Source organism: Equus przewalskii, chromosome 9 (genome assembly GCF_037783145.1).
Source record: "Equus przewalskii isolate Varuska chromosome 9, EquPr2, whole genome shotgun sequence".
NCBI classification, from domain to species: domain Eukaryota; kingdom Metazoa; phylum Chordata; class Mammalia; order Perissodactyla; family Equidae; genus Equus; species Equus przewalskii.
In genome coordinates this window covers 17,446,045-17,463,188 of record NC_091839.1, presented here as the reverse complement: position 1 = coordinate 17,463,188, position 17,144 = coordinate 17,446,045, and the positions used below count along the sequence as shown (strand labels likewise).

Sequence of the window (17,144 nt, the reverse complement as noted above, 5' to 3'; positions counted from 1 at the left end):
TAAGTTCAGGATCCCATCCAGACACCACATCACACTGAGTCATCATGCCACCTTAGACTCCCCTTTGGTTGTGATGTTTTCTTGACTTTCCTTATTTTTAATGACCTTGACAGTTTTGAGGAGCGCTGGTCAGGTATTTTGGTGAAGTCTCTCTTTTGGGGTTTGCTGGATGCTTTTGCCATGACTACCCCCTAGGCTTATGGGTTTAGGGGAGAAAGATAACAGAGGTAAAACCTCATTAGCATCACAACACTTCAGGGGAACTCACTATCCATGTGGCAATGACTGTTGATGTTGACCTCGACCACCTGGCTAAGGTCGCATTTGTCAGATTTCCCTCCTACGTTTACTCTTCCCAGTTCCCATGTGGGCATATTTAAAACATGAACTCTGGGCCTGATGCATTCGTGTGTGCACATTGTATAAACTCCAATTGAAGGATATTCTACAAAATAGTGGGCTGGTGCTGTTCCAATTGTGAAATCGTTAAAAGAAAGAAAAGCTGAGGCTGTGTTCCAGAGTAAAGGAGCGTGTGCACTCAATCCTGGAGTGGATCCTGAACCACAAAAATGCTCCCAGTATATTACTGGGACAACTGGCCACATTTGAATATGCAATGTGGCTTAGATAATAATCTGCATCATTCTAAATTCTCCGATTTCTATAATTTTACTGTGGTTATATAGGAGATACTTTTGTGTTTAGGAAATGTGCACTGAATAGTCCCTCTGGTGCTTTAAACTCACAGAGATGTGGGATTGAATTCATACTAAACTAAACTGGAATACGGGATCCAGCTCTCCTTTGCCATTTAATCATTTAACACACTGAGAATTTATTAAATAATTTCAGGTTTCAGGGACTGGGCTGGGGGAATTCTCACATCCACCACATGGAGAATCCAGAACAGCAATTGTTCTTTCATTGGCCCCGCCCTTCTCTTTGCCAGTGAAGGACCCTAAGGGCCACGGCTTCACATGTTCATGCAACAAGCAAAAGGGAGGGTGCCCCCCAAATGTATGGAATCCTGATTCGAGGAGAACTTAGAGAAACATCTAGGTTTCTGCCATGCCCCTTGGGCTTCAGTCAAATCACATTAAGACCGTCTAGTGAAGTATCTAAAACCCAGATTGCAAAGCAACACGTTGAGACTGTACCCTCCTCCTGGTCCCCTCTGTGTCCTCCTCCCTCTGTCGTCCTGGGGACGTGTGGTTGAAGAACCTCGGGAAAGGCTCTAGGCTGCAGCGACTGCCCGACCGAGAGGCATGGGAGCCGATGCTGTGCCCACGGGCTCTGGAGCCCCGGCCCGGCCCCTGCGAGCCCCCCGCCCCGAGGGCCCAGGTTTCTACAGCCCCCCTCCGACCAGCCCCGATCTTCCTGCCAGCAGAGCCCAGCATCTGCAGCCCCGGCCAGGCCTGGTGGGCTTCTGTGCTGGGTACTCAGGACATGGTCCCTGCTGCTCCGGCCCCGGCCTGGCCTCACGACCCCTACACCTTGGCCTTCTCTTCAGACCCTGCTGCAATCCCTGATTTCACCGCGCTCTTCTCACCCCGTGACCCCTGCGAGGAACCACCCCCTCCTGCGCGTCTGGGTCCCAAAAGAGGGAGGACTCTGCGGATGCGAACGGCTAGGGCCCCGCGAGGTTACAGGATTTGTCAAGGATCTGTCCCTGAAAAGCCGCGCAGACCCCGCGGGGCCGGAGGGGACCAGGGTGTCGTCGGCCTGCACGTGCGTCCACGCGGGCGCGGGGAGCGGCGGCGGCGTCCTCGCAGCTGGTGACTCCTGTGCCGCGCGGACGCTCCTCGTTTATCCGACCCGCGGACACACCTGGTTTATCGGACCCTCGGACGCTCCTCGTTTATCCGACCCCGCGGACGCACCTCGTTTATCCGACCGGCGGGGGCGTTTGCTGTTCACCGTGCGGCCAGCAGGGGTCGCGCTGCTCCCAATGTCATTAGAATTATTATCAGAACGCACTGAACTTTCCAGTCTAAGCCTGCTGCTTATTTACTCGTTCATTTGATTGTTCACAAAGATTCTCTAGGAAGGGTTACGACTGAACCACGGAAGTCTTCTGGACGTCTTTCTGTAGGTTTATTTCTAGTGCTTCGCTTTTATTATGGCCTAATATTTTAGATGATATTTTGAATTTTATTTTAAAATCTATTTGTCCTTACATAGTGTTCAGTTGATATGTTAGTTTGTATCCAGGAACCTGACTCAATTGTTTTTAATTCTAATTTATCTGGACGTTATTTTGGGCTTGACAATTTGAACATTAATGAAGTTCATGGTCGTCTTGTAAGCACTGTTTCTGCAGAGCCAGCGAGTGTGTTCCCTCCTTTGGTATCCACACCCCCCAACACCGTAGGGGACCCCTCCCACCTTCTCTCTGCTCCTCTGTCTCCATCTCCCTCTTACTCTGCTCCCCTCTTGTGGCCGTCCTGTCCCCTGGGTGTCCCCACAGTGGGTTCTCTGAACATGTCCTGGTCCCATTTAGCAAATGCTCCAATCCTCTTAGGCCAGGCCAGCCTCAGCAGGGCAGAGAGAGAATTAGATCAGATTTGGAGGGGATCACGCATGTGACAGACTCTGGAGGAGAGTTCTGGGGGGGGGGGTGGGAGACGGACATCCGGGATATAGGGAAAACCTCACCTGCTTATCTGACAGACCCTCATAGGGATGGACACACACAAACACACTGGAACCCCACCCCAGTCTGACCCTGACATTGTGGGGAGGGCAGAGAGAAGTCTAATTTTCCATCTATCCCAAAAGAGGGAGCTGAGGTGAGGGGAGTCCCTGAGAGTGTCCTGGGGTCAGGGAGGGAGACAAGATTCAGACTCACACCCTGGGCAGTGGACAGCAAGGATCTTGCCCCTGGGGACCTCCAGGCACCAATGGGCAGCCAGTGTGTGAAAAATGGATTAATTTTATAAGTAATGGAGACAGGGTTTGTGTTTGCTGTGACTGTCTGAATAGAAAGGGATGGGTTAAGTAGCACAAGATTTCTCCCCTCATCATCTTCTCAATTCTATTTCACCTCTTTACCTAGGCAGTCCCAACACCCCCACCTCCTTCTGGATTGAGAATCTTTACCGTCGCCTAGGAACCTCTGCCCCATCTGTGCCCACAATCCCAGACTGTGCCCTAAGTATCCCCAGTGGCAGCATCTGGACTTCTGCTCAGCTCAGGAAGGAGGGAGGTGGCGACTTCCTGAGGGCCCGTCTTGGAACTTCCCCATGTCTGTGTTCCCTAGGGTAGCAACCGAGCAAGAATTCTTCTTTATTTTCTTGCCTGTAGCATAACAAACTAACAAAACTGTTGCACCATCAATTGTGTAGTTGTTGTCAGCACTGGCCCGTGGAGATGCTGTGATCCATCAGGATCCATCTTTGGTGGTTTCCATGGTGATCCTTGTGGGTCCGTTGGTATCCATGGCATCAAGGTAAAGATAAGAATCTACTGTTTTACTCTGTAGAAGGTGAATCTCTTAGACTCATGTAGAAAAAGACTCAGGGTATATATGAAGAGAGTTCACTGTTTTACCTTCAACAAATGGGTGAATTTCAAGCTTAATTCTGTTCTCTGTGCTCTGGGGTGAAGATGGAGGTGGTATAGGTAGAAGTGTCTTTGCCTTGTGAGAACTGGAGAGAGGGGGAAAAAGAAGACAAACTGAAATCTGGAGAGACTGAGACTGAGGGGCCATTTGCCAGAACAAACAGATGGGGTCCCTGAATCAGCAGATGAAGAAGAAACCCATTCTGAAATATCCAGGGAACAGCATGGGATATAGTCAGACCCAGAGAGACACAGGAAGTTCCCTTGTCCTTTGGATACCAAAAGAAGGATATACTCGCTGCCTCTGCAGGAAACAGTGCTTACAAGATGACCATGAAGTTTATTAATGTTCAAACTGCCAAGCTTAAAACAATATCCAGATAAGTTTTAGATACTTTATTAGATGGTTTTAATGTGAGCTGACTGAAGCCCACAGGGACACACAGAAACCTAGATGTTTCTCTAAGTTCTCCTCAAGTCGATATTCCATACATTGGGGGGCACCCTCCCCTTTGCTTGTTGCATGAACGTGTGAAGCTGTGGCCCTTAGGGTCCTTAACTGGGAAAGAGAAGGGCGGGGCCAATGAAAGAACAATTACTGTTCTGCATCTTCCATGTGATGGATGTAAGAATTCCCCCAGCCCAGTCCCTGAACCTGAAAGTACTTAATAAACTCTCAGTGTGTTAATGATTAATTGGCAAAGGAGAGCTGGATCCCGTATTCCAGTTTAGTTTAGTATGAATTCAATCCCACATCTCTGTGAGTTTAAGGTCTAAGAGAGATTATTCAGTGTATATTTCCTAAGAACAAAAATATCTCCTATATAACCACAGTAAAATTATAGAAGTTGGGGAATTCAAAATTGATGCATATTATTATGTAATCCACATAGTATATTCAAATGTGGCCAGTTGTCCTAATGATATAATGGTAGCATTTTTGTGGTCCAAGGATCCACTCCAGGTTTAGTGCACACGCTCCTTTACTCTGGAACACAGCCTCAGCTTTTCTTTCTTTTCATAACGATTTCACAATTGGAATAGCACCAGCCCACTATTTTGTAGAATATCCTTCAATTGGAGTTTATACAATGTGCACGCACGAATGCATTCAGGCCCAGAGTTCATGTTTTAAATATGCCCCACATGGAAACAGGGGAGAGTAAACGTAGGAGGAAACCTGACAAATGTGACTTAGCCAGATGGTCGAGGTCAACATCAACAGTCATTGCCACATGGATAGTAAGTTCCCCCGAAGTGTTGTGATGCTAATGAGGTTTTACCTCTGTTATCTTTCTCCCCTAAACCCATAAGCCTAGTGTAGTGATGATAGAAGCATCCAGCAAACCCCAAAAGAGAGATTTCACCCAAATACCCACATACCAGCGCTCCTCAAAACTGTCAAGGTCATTAAAAATGGGAAATTCTGAGAAAACGTCACAACCAAGGGGAGTCTAAGGTGGCATGATGACTCAGTGTGATGTGGTGTCTGGATGGGATCCTGAACTTAGAAAGGACATTAGGGAAAAACTAAGGAAATCAGAATAAATTCCGGACTATGGGAACTCTCTCTGCTGTCTTTGCAATCTCTCCATACATCTAAAACTGTTCTAAAAAATAATGCTTATGAAAAATGTTTTTTAAAACTTGCCCCCATTTCTACATTCTTGGGCTTGTTATTGAATTCCTGGTTCCCTTTCATGAATTCAAGCTATGATTACCCTAGAATGTTCTCAGAATGACTTCACGGTTCCTCAATATCATCAACCTTGGGACCGTCTATCGAGATCTAATTTTCTTTGTCAGCAGGCACTTCCTCAATAAACTGGGAGAGGTTAATAACTGTTTTATCTTTAGTATAAAAGCTGGTCTCCCAGCAGCTGCCACAACCTCCAACAGCGGCTACACCTGAAACTCTAACACCTGGAACAAAGAGCTCACCACAATGTCAGACAGGTATATGTGGTTTGAAGGGGTACCTTTCCCCCTACCATGGGTTTCACACCTGAAGTCCTGAGAGAAGCGCAGGAGAGTTTTGCGTTTAAGGATGAAAATGTCTTGATACTGACTTACCCCAAATCAGGTAAGGAAGCTGGATCAGATGCTGAGACAAGCTGTGGCCATGTCCCTCATTCACTCAGTAGATGAATGGAACGCCTTCTATATGCCAGATAACATGGAATGCCATGGGGGAATAGAGCTGGGCCCTGATGCCATTTACGTTCAGAGAAAATGCTTCAGCCAGGCAGTTACACAGTAAGATGAGGATCTCCAGAGGGTTAACCTAAGGTATTAGGGAAACCCAATGGAGTGAGTCCTAAGGCAAAGTCGGGTTTTTGTATGCAGGAGTGAAGATATGACCACTGAAGTCCTCATAGAAGAAATAGAAAAAAAAGGTAATTTTGTGAGGTGATGGATATGTTAATTAGCTTTATTGTTGTTGTCATTTCACAATGTCTACATACATCAAATTATCGCATGATGCACCTTAAATCTATAAAATTTTTTTTGACAGTTATACCTCAATAAAACTGGGGAGGGATGAACAAACACAGCTATCCGAGCCAAAAAACAAAAACAAAAACAAAAAAACCCCAAAGCAGAAGAAATAGCGTTTCAATTGAGATGAAACAATGAATGTGAAACTATTTAGTGGAAAGGAATAGTTTCAGGTAAAGGTATCAGCATGGACAATGGTCAGGAACTGGAAGAGAATCTAGAAAATTCAAGGGATTGGAAGGATGTGGATCATATTTCTATGAGAGGAGGGGCCAGTGCAGGGGTGCAAAGTGGGCAAGCACTGAGGCTGAAGACATTGGAAGCCTCCTGGTGGTGAAAAGCCAAGGGCAGTGGGAAAAGGTTAAAAGGATTTAAGCAAATAGCCAAAAGGGAGAAGCAACCCAAATGCCCATTGACAGATGAATGGATAGACAAAATGTAGTGTAAACACATAATAGAATATTTTCCAACCTTAGAAAAGACTGAAGTTCTAACACACTAAACAACGTGGGTGAACTGTAAGGACATTGCGCTGAGTGAAATAAGCCCATCACAGAAGGACAAATATGGCATGATTTCACTTTGATGAGGTATCCAGAGTAATCAGCTTATTAAATCAGAAAATGGAATGTTGGTTGCCACGGAGTGGAGCGAGGGGAAACTGGAGATTTGTTGCTGAGTGGGGACAGAGTTTCGTTCTTCAAGATGGTTGCACAACAATGGGAATTTACTTCACACTGCTGAACTGCGCACTTGAAAATGGTTAAGATGGTGCACTTTATGTTGTGTATGTTTTATCTCAAGTTTTTAAAAAGTCAGATTAAAATGAGTTACCATCATTTTTCCCTCTTATCCGGGAACAAACTGATTGATTGAAATTGTCTGCCTGATTTGCTCCAAGGGGGATCCCAAGTGGATCCAATCTGTGCCCATTTGGGAACGCTCACCCCTGGGTAGAGACTGAGGATGGGTATAATTCACTAAAGGATAAAGAAGGCCCCCGCCTCGTCAGCACCCACCTCCCCATCCAGCTCATCCCCAAGTCTCTCTTCAATTCCAAGGCCAATTATATATGTGTGGGTTTCGTCTGGACTCTCTATTCTGTTCTGCTGGTCTATGTGCCTCTTTTTGATGCCAGTACCATGCTGTTTTGATTACTATAGCTTTGTAATAATGCTTGAAATCAGGGAGCGTGATGCCGCCAGCTTCGTTCTTCTTTCTCAAGGTTGCTTGGTCTATTCAGGGTCTTTGGTGATTTCATGTAAATTTAGGACATTTTCTACTTCCAAAAAGATACCATTACAATTTTTATAAGAATTGAATTGAATCTGTAGATTACTTTGGATACAATGAACATTTTCACAGTATTAACACTTCCAACCCAAAAACACAAGATATCTTTCCATTAATTTGTGTCTTCTCAATTTCTTTCATCAATGTCTTATAGTTTTCAGTATGTAAGTCTTTCACCTCCTTGGTTAAGTTTTTCCAAAGTATTTTATTCCTTTTGATGTGATTGTAAATGGGATTGCTTTCTTAATTTCTCTTTCAAGTGCTTCCTTGTTAGTGAATAGATACACAACTGTTTGGTAGTAGGGTAATGCTGGCTTCATAAAATGAGTTTTGGAGTGTTCTCCCCTCTTCAATGTTATCAAAGTTTAAAGGAATTGGTTTTAATTCTTTTAAAAATATTTGCTAGAATTTACCCAGGAAATCATCTGGTCCTAGGCTTTTCTTTGTTGGGAGATTTTTGATTTCTGATTCAATCTCATTACCTGTTATTGACTATTCAGATTTCCTATTCCTTCATGATTCAGTCTTTCTGGTTGTACGTTTCTAGGAATTTATCCATTTCTTGTAGGTTATCCAAATTGTTACTGTATAATTTTTCATAGTAGTCTTTTATGATCCTTTGTATTTCTGTGGCAACAGCTGCATTGACTATCCTGTAATCTTTTATTTATTGGAGACTGTTCTGTTTTTTCTTAGTCTAGCTAAAGTTTGGTCGATTTTATCTTTTTAAAAAACTACCTCTTAATTTTGTTAATCTCTCCTGTTGCTTCTTGTGTCCATTTCATTTTTTTCTCTTTGTGATCTTTGCTATTTCCTTCCTTCTGCTAAATTTGAGCTTAGTATGTTCTTCTCATTCTTGTTCCTTGAGATGTGAATTTGAATTTTGTATCTGAGATCTTTTTTCCTTAATGTACACATGTATATCTATAATATTCCCTCTTAAAACTACTTTTGCTGCAACCCATAAGTTTTGATATGTTGTGCTTCCATTTTTCTTTGTTTCATGGTTTTCTAACTTCCTTTTTAATTTCTTCTTTGATTCATTGCTTTTTCCTTTCTCCTGGATTTACATTTTTATTCATAAAGTATAACTTAGACTAGATCTATCATTACAAAAGTGGTAAGTTACCCCATTATTTTGCCTGAAAATGTCTTTCCTTGAAATTCATTCTTGAAAGATGCTATAACTAAGTAGAATTCTCAGTTGATAATTAATTTTCCACCAGACTTTGGAGTTAAGAATGGCTCAGGCATGGTAGACAGACATTGAAGATTATAAAATAGTTAGTATGTGGAGGATAGAGTGAGAAGACTGGTCTCACTAGAATATAATGTAACATATAGAAAAAAGGCAGTTTTCAAGGAAACATGCCTGAGAATTTCCTGAATTGATGAAATCTCAGTTTAAAGAGTCACAATTAGCCTCACAAAGAATTATTACAACTAAATCTTTGCCTAGTCTCTGGGAGAGTTGTACTAGAAAAAGGGAAAGAAAGTCTGAAATCAGAGGAAAGACAGATGATATCCAATGGAACAATAATTACAATAGCAAGAGGAAGGGAAGAAGACAGAAAAATAACTTCAAGGGCTGTGGGAAAGACATATCAAGCAAAAATTCTAAACACGGAACAGATTAGAGGCAGCAAGAATACCATTCTTAAGGCCACATGGCTCTCTAGATAGGATCTTCTTAGAGACCCTTGAAAACTGGTACAGAGCCTGCTCCAAAGGAACAAGGCTCATTACAGGGTAAATGCATGAAGTTGGAGAATAGTTTTACATCTTTACTCTCATTCATTCAGCAAACAGTTAGGACAGGCCTAAATGTGCCAGACATTGTGTTATTAACTGTGCACAAAAGAGTGAACATCATAGGTGGATTTTTCCTTTCATAGAGTTTGTAAACACCTGTTCTTTCTACCTCCCCAATATGCAGTGATATATGGATCCTGGTTTGACCACATTCATGGCTGGATGTCCATGAGAGGGAAGGAGAACTTCCTGATACTGAGTTATGAAGAGCTGAAACGGGTAACTATGGTCCTTGTGGTTAGCACACAACCTCTCACCATCATCTTCACTCCTATGACTTCCCTCCATTCCTCTGCATCTCTATTCCACCTTCTCAGTCAAAGTTTAGACTTGTGTAGGGTCATCAGGAGTGAGAACAGCTCCCTGTCTTCATTGCCCTACATCTGGTTGACACTGCCCAAGCTCCATGCCCTTTTTCCATGTGTTCATCTTTGTTTCATCTTACAACATCTAAAGGTGTTTCTTCATAAGTACAATTGCTTTTGCTCACACTGGGAATGGTTCTAAAATTTCTAGGAGTAGGACACATGATGCTGCTGATAACCTAGGGTGGGAGGGGAGTGAGGAAGAAGATGGGACTAAAAGAAAAAAGTCAGGTTCCAGAGGTGTGTCCAACTGCCTGAAATCCCAGATTGACTGATAGAAGAAAGATAAAGCCAGGAAATCAGTCTGTGTAATTACTCTCACAGGCCAAGTCTAGACTGAACAGTGATGGGCAGGAGAAGTGGTCAGTTGATGCTCTAAGCCAGGAAGGAGAATTAAACCATTGGAAGGAGAACTTGGCCTATTAATGGTATCCCAGAGAAAAGAAGAAATAATGTAAATGCAAGCTTTTCCCTTTGAGAAACAAATCATTTCCCATCCTCTTTCTCTGTCCAATTCTCTGTGACCCCCACATGAATTTCAGTTTTTACAAAGAAGCCTTTTGTAATAAGTTTTACTCCCTCAGCTACATTACCTTCCAGTGATTATGCTTTCAAGCCACAAAGTCAACTTGTATTGGAGTAATTTCTACAGTTGTGTGTCTTCTGCTTAGATCCTTATGGGGGCTCATGGGATAAAGAAACATTTTAAAGCATTACAGCTCTATGAGGAAAGTCTATGATACAAAGCAAAGTTTTTCTGGTTTAGCTCATTGTTTTTGGTAATCTCCCAGGATCATGAGTCAAGTACTAATTACTGAGATGATGTAGAAGAAGATATTGTGAAAATCTGTGTTATTCAAATCTTAATTATGTAAAACAACGTGAATCAATGGCACGGCCAGGATTTGAAGTCAATCTCTTTGATCTTTGTCAGGTTCTCCCTGAACCTCTCCTCAATTAATCCTCATCATAATTGTCTAGAAGCCTTCCTACAAGTCTCTTTAGAAAACCCTGGCCCTGTATTTTGTGTTAGGGCATCCTGAACTCAATTCTACTGGGAAATCCATATGGATCTGGCACCTTTGTATCCTTGGTGCTCCTTCCTCTTTACGTTTTCCCTTCCTTCCTCCTACTCACAACCAATCGCTTCCTGCTTCTCACGTTGTTCTTCTCTTCCTCCCTCCTCTCCTCCTTCTCCTCACATTGTTGTTTCCTCATTCTCACCTCCTTACCTATGTTCTTTCTGTTTCATATCCTCTCTCTTGTTTTTTCTTCTTCTAGGACACAAGAAGCACTGTAGACAAGATCTGCCAATTCCTAGGCAGGAAATTAGAACCAGAAGAACTGAACTCACTCCTCAAGAATAGCTCCTTTCAGGTCATGAAAGAAAACAAGATGTCCAATTTGTCCCTCCTGCGTGGTCAGTTTTTAGATGAGAATGGAATACTACTGAGAAAAGGTAAAAGAAAATGCTCTGCCTTCAAAATATATCGGGATACGTGGAGGACATACTGGTGATAACAGCAGGGCACTAACAGGTGGGACTAGGCAGTGTTTGAATTCCTCAAGTCTAGTTGTCAGAGAACTCCTCATGTGCCCTTATCACAAAGTCTCTTTTCACAGCATTGATGTGGGCTTCAGGCACTTGGAGGACGTTGACTAGGCTCCAGTGGTCATCTGACTTTTGAGAGGTCATTCAGATTCTCTCTCCTCAGAATTTGACATGGGGAATATTCGTTCCACAAACACTGACCAGGCTAATTCACTACTCCTGCCAACTTGCCAGCTGGGATTGACCTGGGAAGAGAGGGCAGGATTGGAGATGGTCATGTTGGTGCTACCGCACTGGTGATTTAGCACAGAGAACTATGCTGAATAAAGAAATATGGAAAGAATGAGTTAACCGAGAAAAGGAGAGGAGAGACCTTTCACTTAGCTGAGAGCCTGTCTTGCTATCAGACAATATCAGACCCTCTGTGAGGAAAGATTAATGGTGTCCGTATCCTTGGGCACAAGATGAATGAAGAGTGTCTACTGAATGGAATAGGAGCTTAATTTCCCAGAACTCCACAGTTCAGATACATCCAGGATGGTGATTCATGGATGGAAGAAATTAAATGATTCAAAAGACCTCAATCAGGAGGCAGTTGCCACCCAGGGCAGGGGGGGTGGTGGCCCACCACCCCAGTAGGCCAGGAGATCAGACCATCAAGACCAAGAGGCTCATTGTTGATCTTACAATCTCTTGGAAGTTGTCCTGCTAGGGTTTGGAATTGCTTGGCACCTGTGATCTCTTTCTGCTTTCTGAGTTCTCCCTATTGGAATTGGAATATTTATCCTATGCCTTTCCTACCACTGTATTTTGGAAGCAGGTAATCTGTTTGCTTCCCAGGTTCACAGCTGGAGAAGAATCTTGCCTCAGGATGAATCCTACCTCAAATCTGACCCATGCCTGATTTACATGATATTTTGCTGACTTTTGGACTTAAAGTCGACGTTGGAATGAGTTTAGACTCCGGGCAGTTCGGACAGGTGGATGCATTTTGCGTGTGAAAAGGACATGAATTGGGGTTGGGGGGGACAAAAGAAGAAGTATGATGGCCTGAATTATGCCTCCTCGAAATTCAAATCTTGATTTCCTAACGCCTAGTACCTCAGAATGTAACTGTATTTGGGAATAAGGTCTTTAACAAGGTAATTAAGTCAAAACGAGGTCTATAGGTTCCTCCTAATCCATAAGACTGGTGTCTTTGTAAGAAGGGAAAATTGGGACACAGGAACATGCTCACACACAGAGAAGATCCTGTGAAGACAGCCATCTACATGCCAAGGAGAGGAGCCTGCAGAAGAAACCGACGCTGCTGACACCTGGATCCTGGAGTTCTAAGCTCCAGATTGTGAGAAGATACATTTCTGTCATTTAAAAAATACCTCTAGCAATCCCCGTCTTTGACACTTTACTAAACTTGAAGTAAATTGAATACCTGGCATAGAGAGATTGTCTATTCTTAGGTTTCCTTTTATGCATCAGGGTTTGGCGGATTTTAAATTTTATATTTATGTACAATGCTCGTGAGAAATGGCTAAAAGGACAAAAGATGGTTATTTAAGAGAGAAAGGCAGTGGAAATTAATAACCCAGGTTTTTGGCAGGGATAAAATAGAGCGGATGCAATCAAATTTGGTGCATAATTCAATGACTACACCTTCCATTTCTTCTAGTCTAGGATGACTCCTCTGAAGGCAATCATATTGGATTTCAACATTTTCCAGTTACTCATGGATTTGTTATATGGCATAGAGATTTGGGAGGGATCGATACAGTAATGATAAGAACAGTTAAAGCTACAGTGTGATTATTATTGCTAAGCTGGTGGTCTGACTCTACACGTCGCTTATAACTGAATCATCATGACAATCTCATGAGGGATTATTTTCCTCAGAAAAGTATAATAAATGATGCAGCTAGGAAGACACAAATCCCTTTGATAGCTGATCTCTGATGCTGGAGACTAAGCATAACCGCCATGGTTTATGACTTTAATATTCTAGGACCGAGTAGACTAAGAATAGTTGAGTGGGTGAAAGAAAGAAAAAGAAAGCAAGAAAGAAAGGGATGAAAAGGGATAATATCCTGCTTCTGTGTCCCACATCTGATCTGTGTCCTTTCTTTCATCAGAAAGGCATCTACAGGTCAAAGAGTAATCTTAAAATTAATAATATCAATTATAATTCAATAATTTTTATATAAATTATGACATAATGAAAAAACATATAAAATATTGGCTGTTTTTGGTGGAGGGCTATTCTGTTCCACCTCCTTTCATGATGTTTGAGGCACTTTCCTGCTCAGGACACAAGAAAAAGATTTTTATTGTCCCTCAAGGACAACACTTAGGAGAGTCCTGGATGTTGAAGTCGCTGTTAGCAGAGACCCACTAGATTTTCAGGTAAAAGCAATAGTTTTCCCTAATCGACTGTGGTTATTATTATCCTTGATGATTTTTTTTCTAAAGGATGATGACTGGCATGGATTAGACGTTCTATAACTTTTGATGAATAAATAGAATGAAGAATTAATTTTAAAAACAATATAATAATTAATTAAAGAAGTGTGGTATAAAGTGTAATAAGCAACAAGCTGCTGACACTTTGGCCTCCCTGTTATGACATATCTAAACATATTATGTGTCCGAATATGAGAATCATTGAAGTAGAGCTGTCAGCGCTAGAACAGTGAGCATCCTAAGGATAACCTGGAGCTCTAATGGACTTTACTCAAAACTTGACCTCGTTCAGCCATTATTAATACCTTGGAGCCTCACAGAATTTAGTTAAAGATGTCTTCATACCCAAGATGTTATGGGCCAAATTGTGTCCCCCCAAAATCCATATGTGAAGCACTAACGTCTAGTAACTCAGAAGGCGAGTATATTTGGACCGAGGGTCTTTACCGAAATAGTTAAGTTAAAATGACGTCATTAGAGTGGACCAGAATCCAACAGGACCGGGATCTTTAAAAGAAGAGGAAATTTGGACATGGACACATGCAGAGGAATGACGATGTGAACACATAAAAGAAGATCCCCATTTATAAGCCGAGGAGAGAGGCGTGGAACAGTTCTTTCCTCACAGCCTCAGAAGAAACCAACTCTGTCATAACCTTGCTCTTACTTCTGGTCCCCAGAATGGTGAGAAAATACATTTCTGGTGTCACAGCCTCCCAATCTATGTTACCTGGTTACAGTAGCCCCCCAAAACTGACACACAAGAGTTTGGGTGGATTCTTAAGAGACGAGGACTAAGGAGAGACATAAACAGAAATTGACATCAAAAAGTTTTCTAGCATTTTGAAAATGAGTGGAATGTAGAACTTGAGGACCCTTCATAGAATCATTCAGTTCTCTCATCTGGACTGATGTTGAATAGGGGGCCGCCATATTGAATTTATAGGGACTCTGCTGCCTCCAGAGCTCTTTCTGGCTTCTCAAAGTCAGATGTGTTACGGATGATTCAGGAGCCTAAGAAATCAATAACCATAAAAATTGGTCTAAATATGAAGATAATGATGAGCATGACAGTAACAGTGGATGTCTATAGGGTACTAACTATTCATTAGACATTCTACTATATCATTTCTATGCTTATAAGTTACCAGTATATAATTTATATTTTTAGGGATTAATTTATACATAATTATATATTATTCTCATAGATCATAATTTAATGAATGTATTATTTGTTTAATATCGTAATATAACACAAGTGTTAATTTCTATGACATAGAAATAATATGATTGTACCATTAATGGGATGGCTTCTACTGATAAAATCTTTGGCTTCAAATCCACATCCTGCACTTTCTGACTGGGTAACTCTCTGAGTCTTTTTTTCCTCATTTGTAAAATGGAGATAATAATAGCACATGCCTCATTCTTCTAGTCATCCTTTCAACAAATATTTGAGTACATACTATGTGTCTATGACTCTTTGAAACACTAAGTCTTTGGCAATTTAAAAAGAAAAGCCTGTGACTTTCTAAAGCTTGCATATATTGGAAATACATGCCACACACACAAGGGAAATACATAGAGGAAATCATACACGATAAGTGTTATAAGTAAAATACAGCAAGGATGGGGCTTACAGATTTAAACTGGGTGGTGGGAGAGAACCTCACTGACAAGATGCATTGGAGTAAAGATGTCAAAGAAGGAAACAAGAAGACCATGAATGTGTCTGAGAGAACAGCCTTCCAGGAAGAAGGAGCAGGAAATGCAAATAGTCTCAGGAAGAGGAATGTCTGAGACAGAATCCGAAAACTCAATGTGAGGGGGTAGAGTGAGCAAGTGGGTGGTCATAGGAGATGGAGTCAGAGAAATGGCGGGAGCAAACCACCTGAAGCCATGAGCCCTTTCACTGAGTGAATCCGGAAGTCCTCAGAGAATCTCAGCTGGAAGGGACATGACCTGGATTAGGTTCTCAAGGAACAAAGATGGCTGCCATGCTGAGATTAATTTATAGAGGAGAAAGATCAAAAACAGAGAGACTAGTGATAAAGCTAATACAATAACCCAGATGAGATGAGATTTTGGCTTGGGCCAAGGCGGTAGAAAGAGAGGTGGTGAGGACTGGCCAGATTCTGGATGTATCAGAGGCACAGGATTGCTGGTGATTGTATACAGGGTGCGTTGGGAGAGAGGAGGACAGAGAAAACCTTTCCGAGGCAGGTGGAAGTGTAAATGGGTATGATTGGCAGGGAGTATAAAAGCCTGCTGATGAGCCATTGCTCATAATGCTCGACTAGCTACAATTTCCATGTCAAATGGACAGAGGGAATAGATCCAGGAGGAGATGTGTTGGGCACCTGAGACCTAGTCCCAGATCTGATCTGAGTCTCTATTTCATGTTTGTAGGCACTTCCGGGGACTGGAAAAATCACTTCACGGTGGCCCAAGCTGAAGCTTTTGATAAAATATTTCAGGACAAAATGGCAGATCTTCCTCGAGAGTTGTTCCCGTGGCAATAATGTTCAGAAACTTCTAAATCTTATATGAATTTGATCTTTGTTTCCTGTCCTTGTACACGTGTATGACTCGAGTAATTGCATTGTTACCTCCATGTCTTGTCCCTGCTTTTCTGCCTCTGAAGGTGGAGCATCTCTCCCACCCACCCAGGGGCCCCAGCTCTTGAGCGGAGCTGTGTTGGTGCCCCCTGGTGGCTGAGATGCATCACAACAGGTATGTGGACACCCCGTCTCTCCCAGTCTCACGGGTGCCCTTGAATGAACCACATCTTCCATCAGACCCAACTGTCTCTCTAGGCACGCTGTTTGCTGTAACAACAATTGAAAACTGCACTAGTTTAAGGTTATTTCCTTGCATGCATTTTATTTAGAGGACTTTCAGGTAAAAAGTCACACAAAAATCATTTTTTCACTAGCAAAATTACGGGCAGATACTGTATTCATTTAGTCTAAAAACAACCACCATTAAAAATCTTTGTTTTTATGGTACTTAACTTGTTTAGATGGATTTCTGTGAAAAGGACAGTCAGATACAGTAATTTTGAATTTTCTTTTAGTGAAATAAAAGCCTGCTGTGGTCTTAATAATGACAGCATCTATTACCTCTCTGAATGCTTCTACTCCTCAGCGTAGATGTGAGTGAGAGCGGTTCTCCAGCTTTGCCCTTTGGAATCTCCTGGGAGCTTTAAGACATACGGGTGCCAGGGTGTCACCCCCACAGACACGGCTTAAATGGACTGGTGAATAGGAATGTGAAAACTCCCAGGGGCTGTAATGGGTGGCAAAGTCTGAGAACCGTGACCTAGAGCCGTGGTTTTCAAAGTGTGGTTCGCAGACCAGCAGCATCAGCATCCTTTTGGAACTGAGAAATGTGAAATCTCAGGCCCCACTCAGATGTGCTGAATCAGAACCCAGGAACCTGCGATGACGCAGGGTGTGGACACCCAGAGGCCTCCCTGAGGTGAGCATCCTGCAGGGAACTGATTAGGCCCTAGTGGAATGGGAGTTTGGGGAGCCAGGGAACTCATCTGGTTGGATGGAGGTGTCCTGTGAGCAGACTCCCCGTTAAGACAGGTGAGGTGTCACACA

At 42.6% G+C, this 17,144-nt stretch overlaps 1 protein-coding gene across 1 annotated transcript in view; it reads left to right on the top strand.

Annotated features, from left to right (window-relative positions):
* Window positions 1–16,544, top strand: part of LOC139085509 (sulfotransferase 2A1-like) — a 56,417-nt gene extending 39,873 nt beyond the window's left edge. The window contains exons 2-4 of the mRNA XM_070633099.1: window positions 9,290–9,384; window positions 10,812–10,989; window positions 15,946–16,544. Of these exons, the coding sequence (XP_070489200.1) occupies window positions 9,328–9,384; window positions 10,812–10,989; window positions 15,946–16,058 (348 nt within the window). The 5' untranslated portion in view covers window positions 9,290–9,327 and the 3' untranslated portion in view covers window positions 16,059–16,544. The remainder of the gene's footprint in view (window positions 1–9,289; window positions 9,385–10,811; window positions 10,990–15,945) is intronic.
* Window positions 16,545–17,144: the final 600 nt, after the last annotated feature.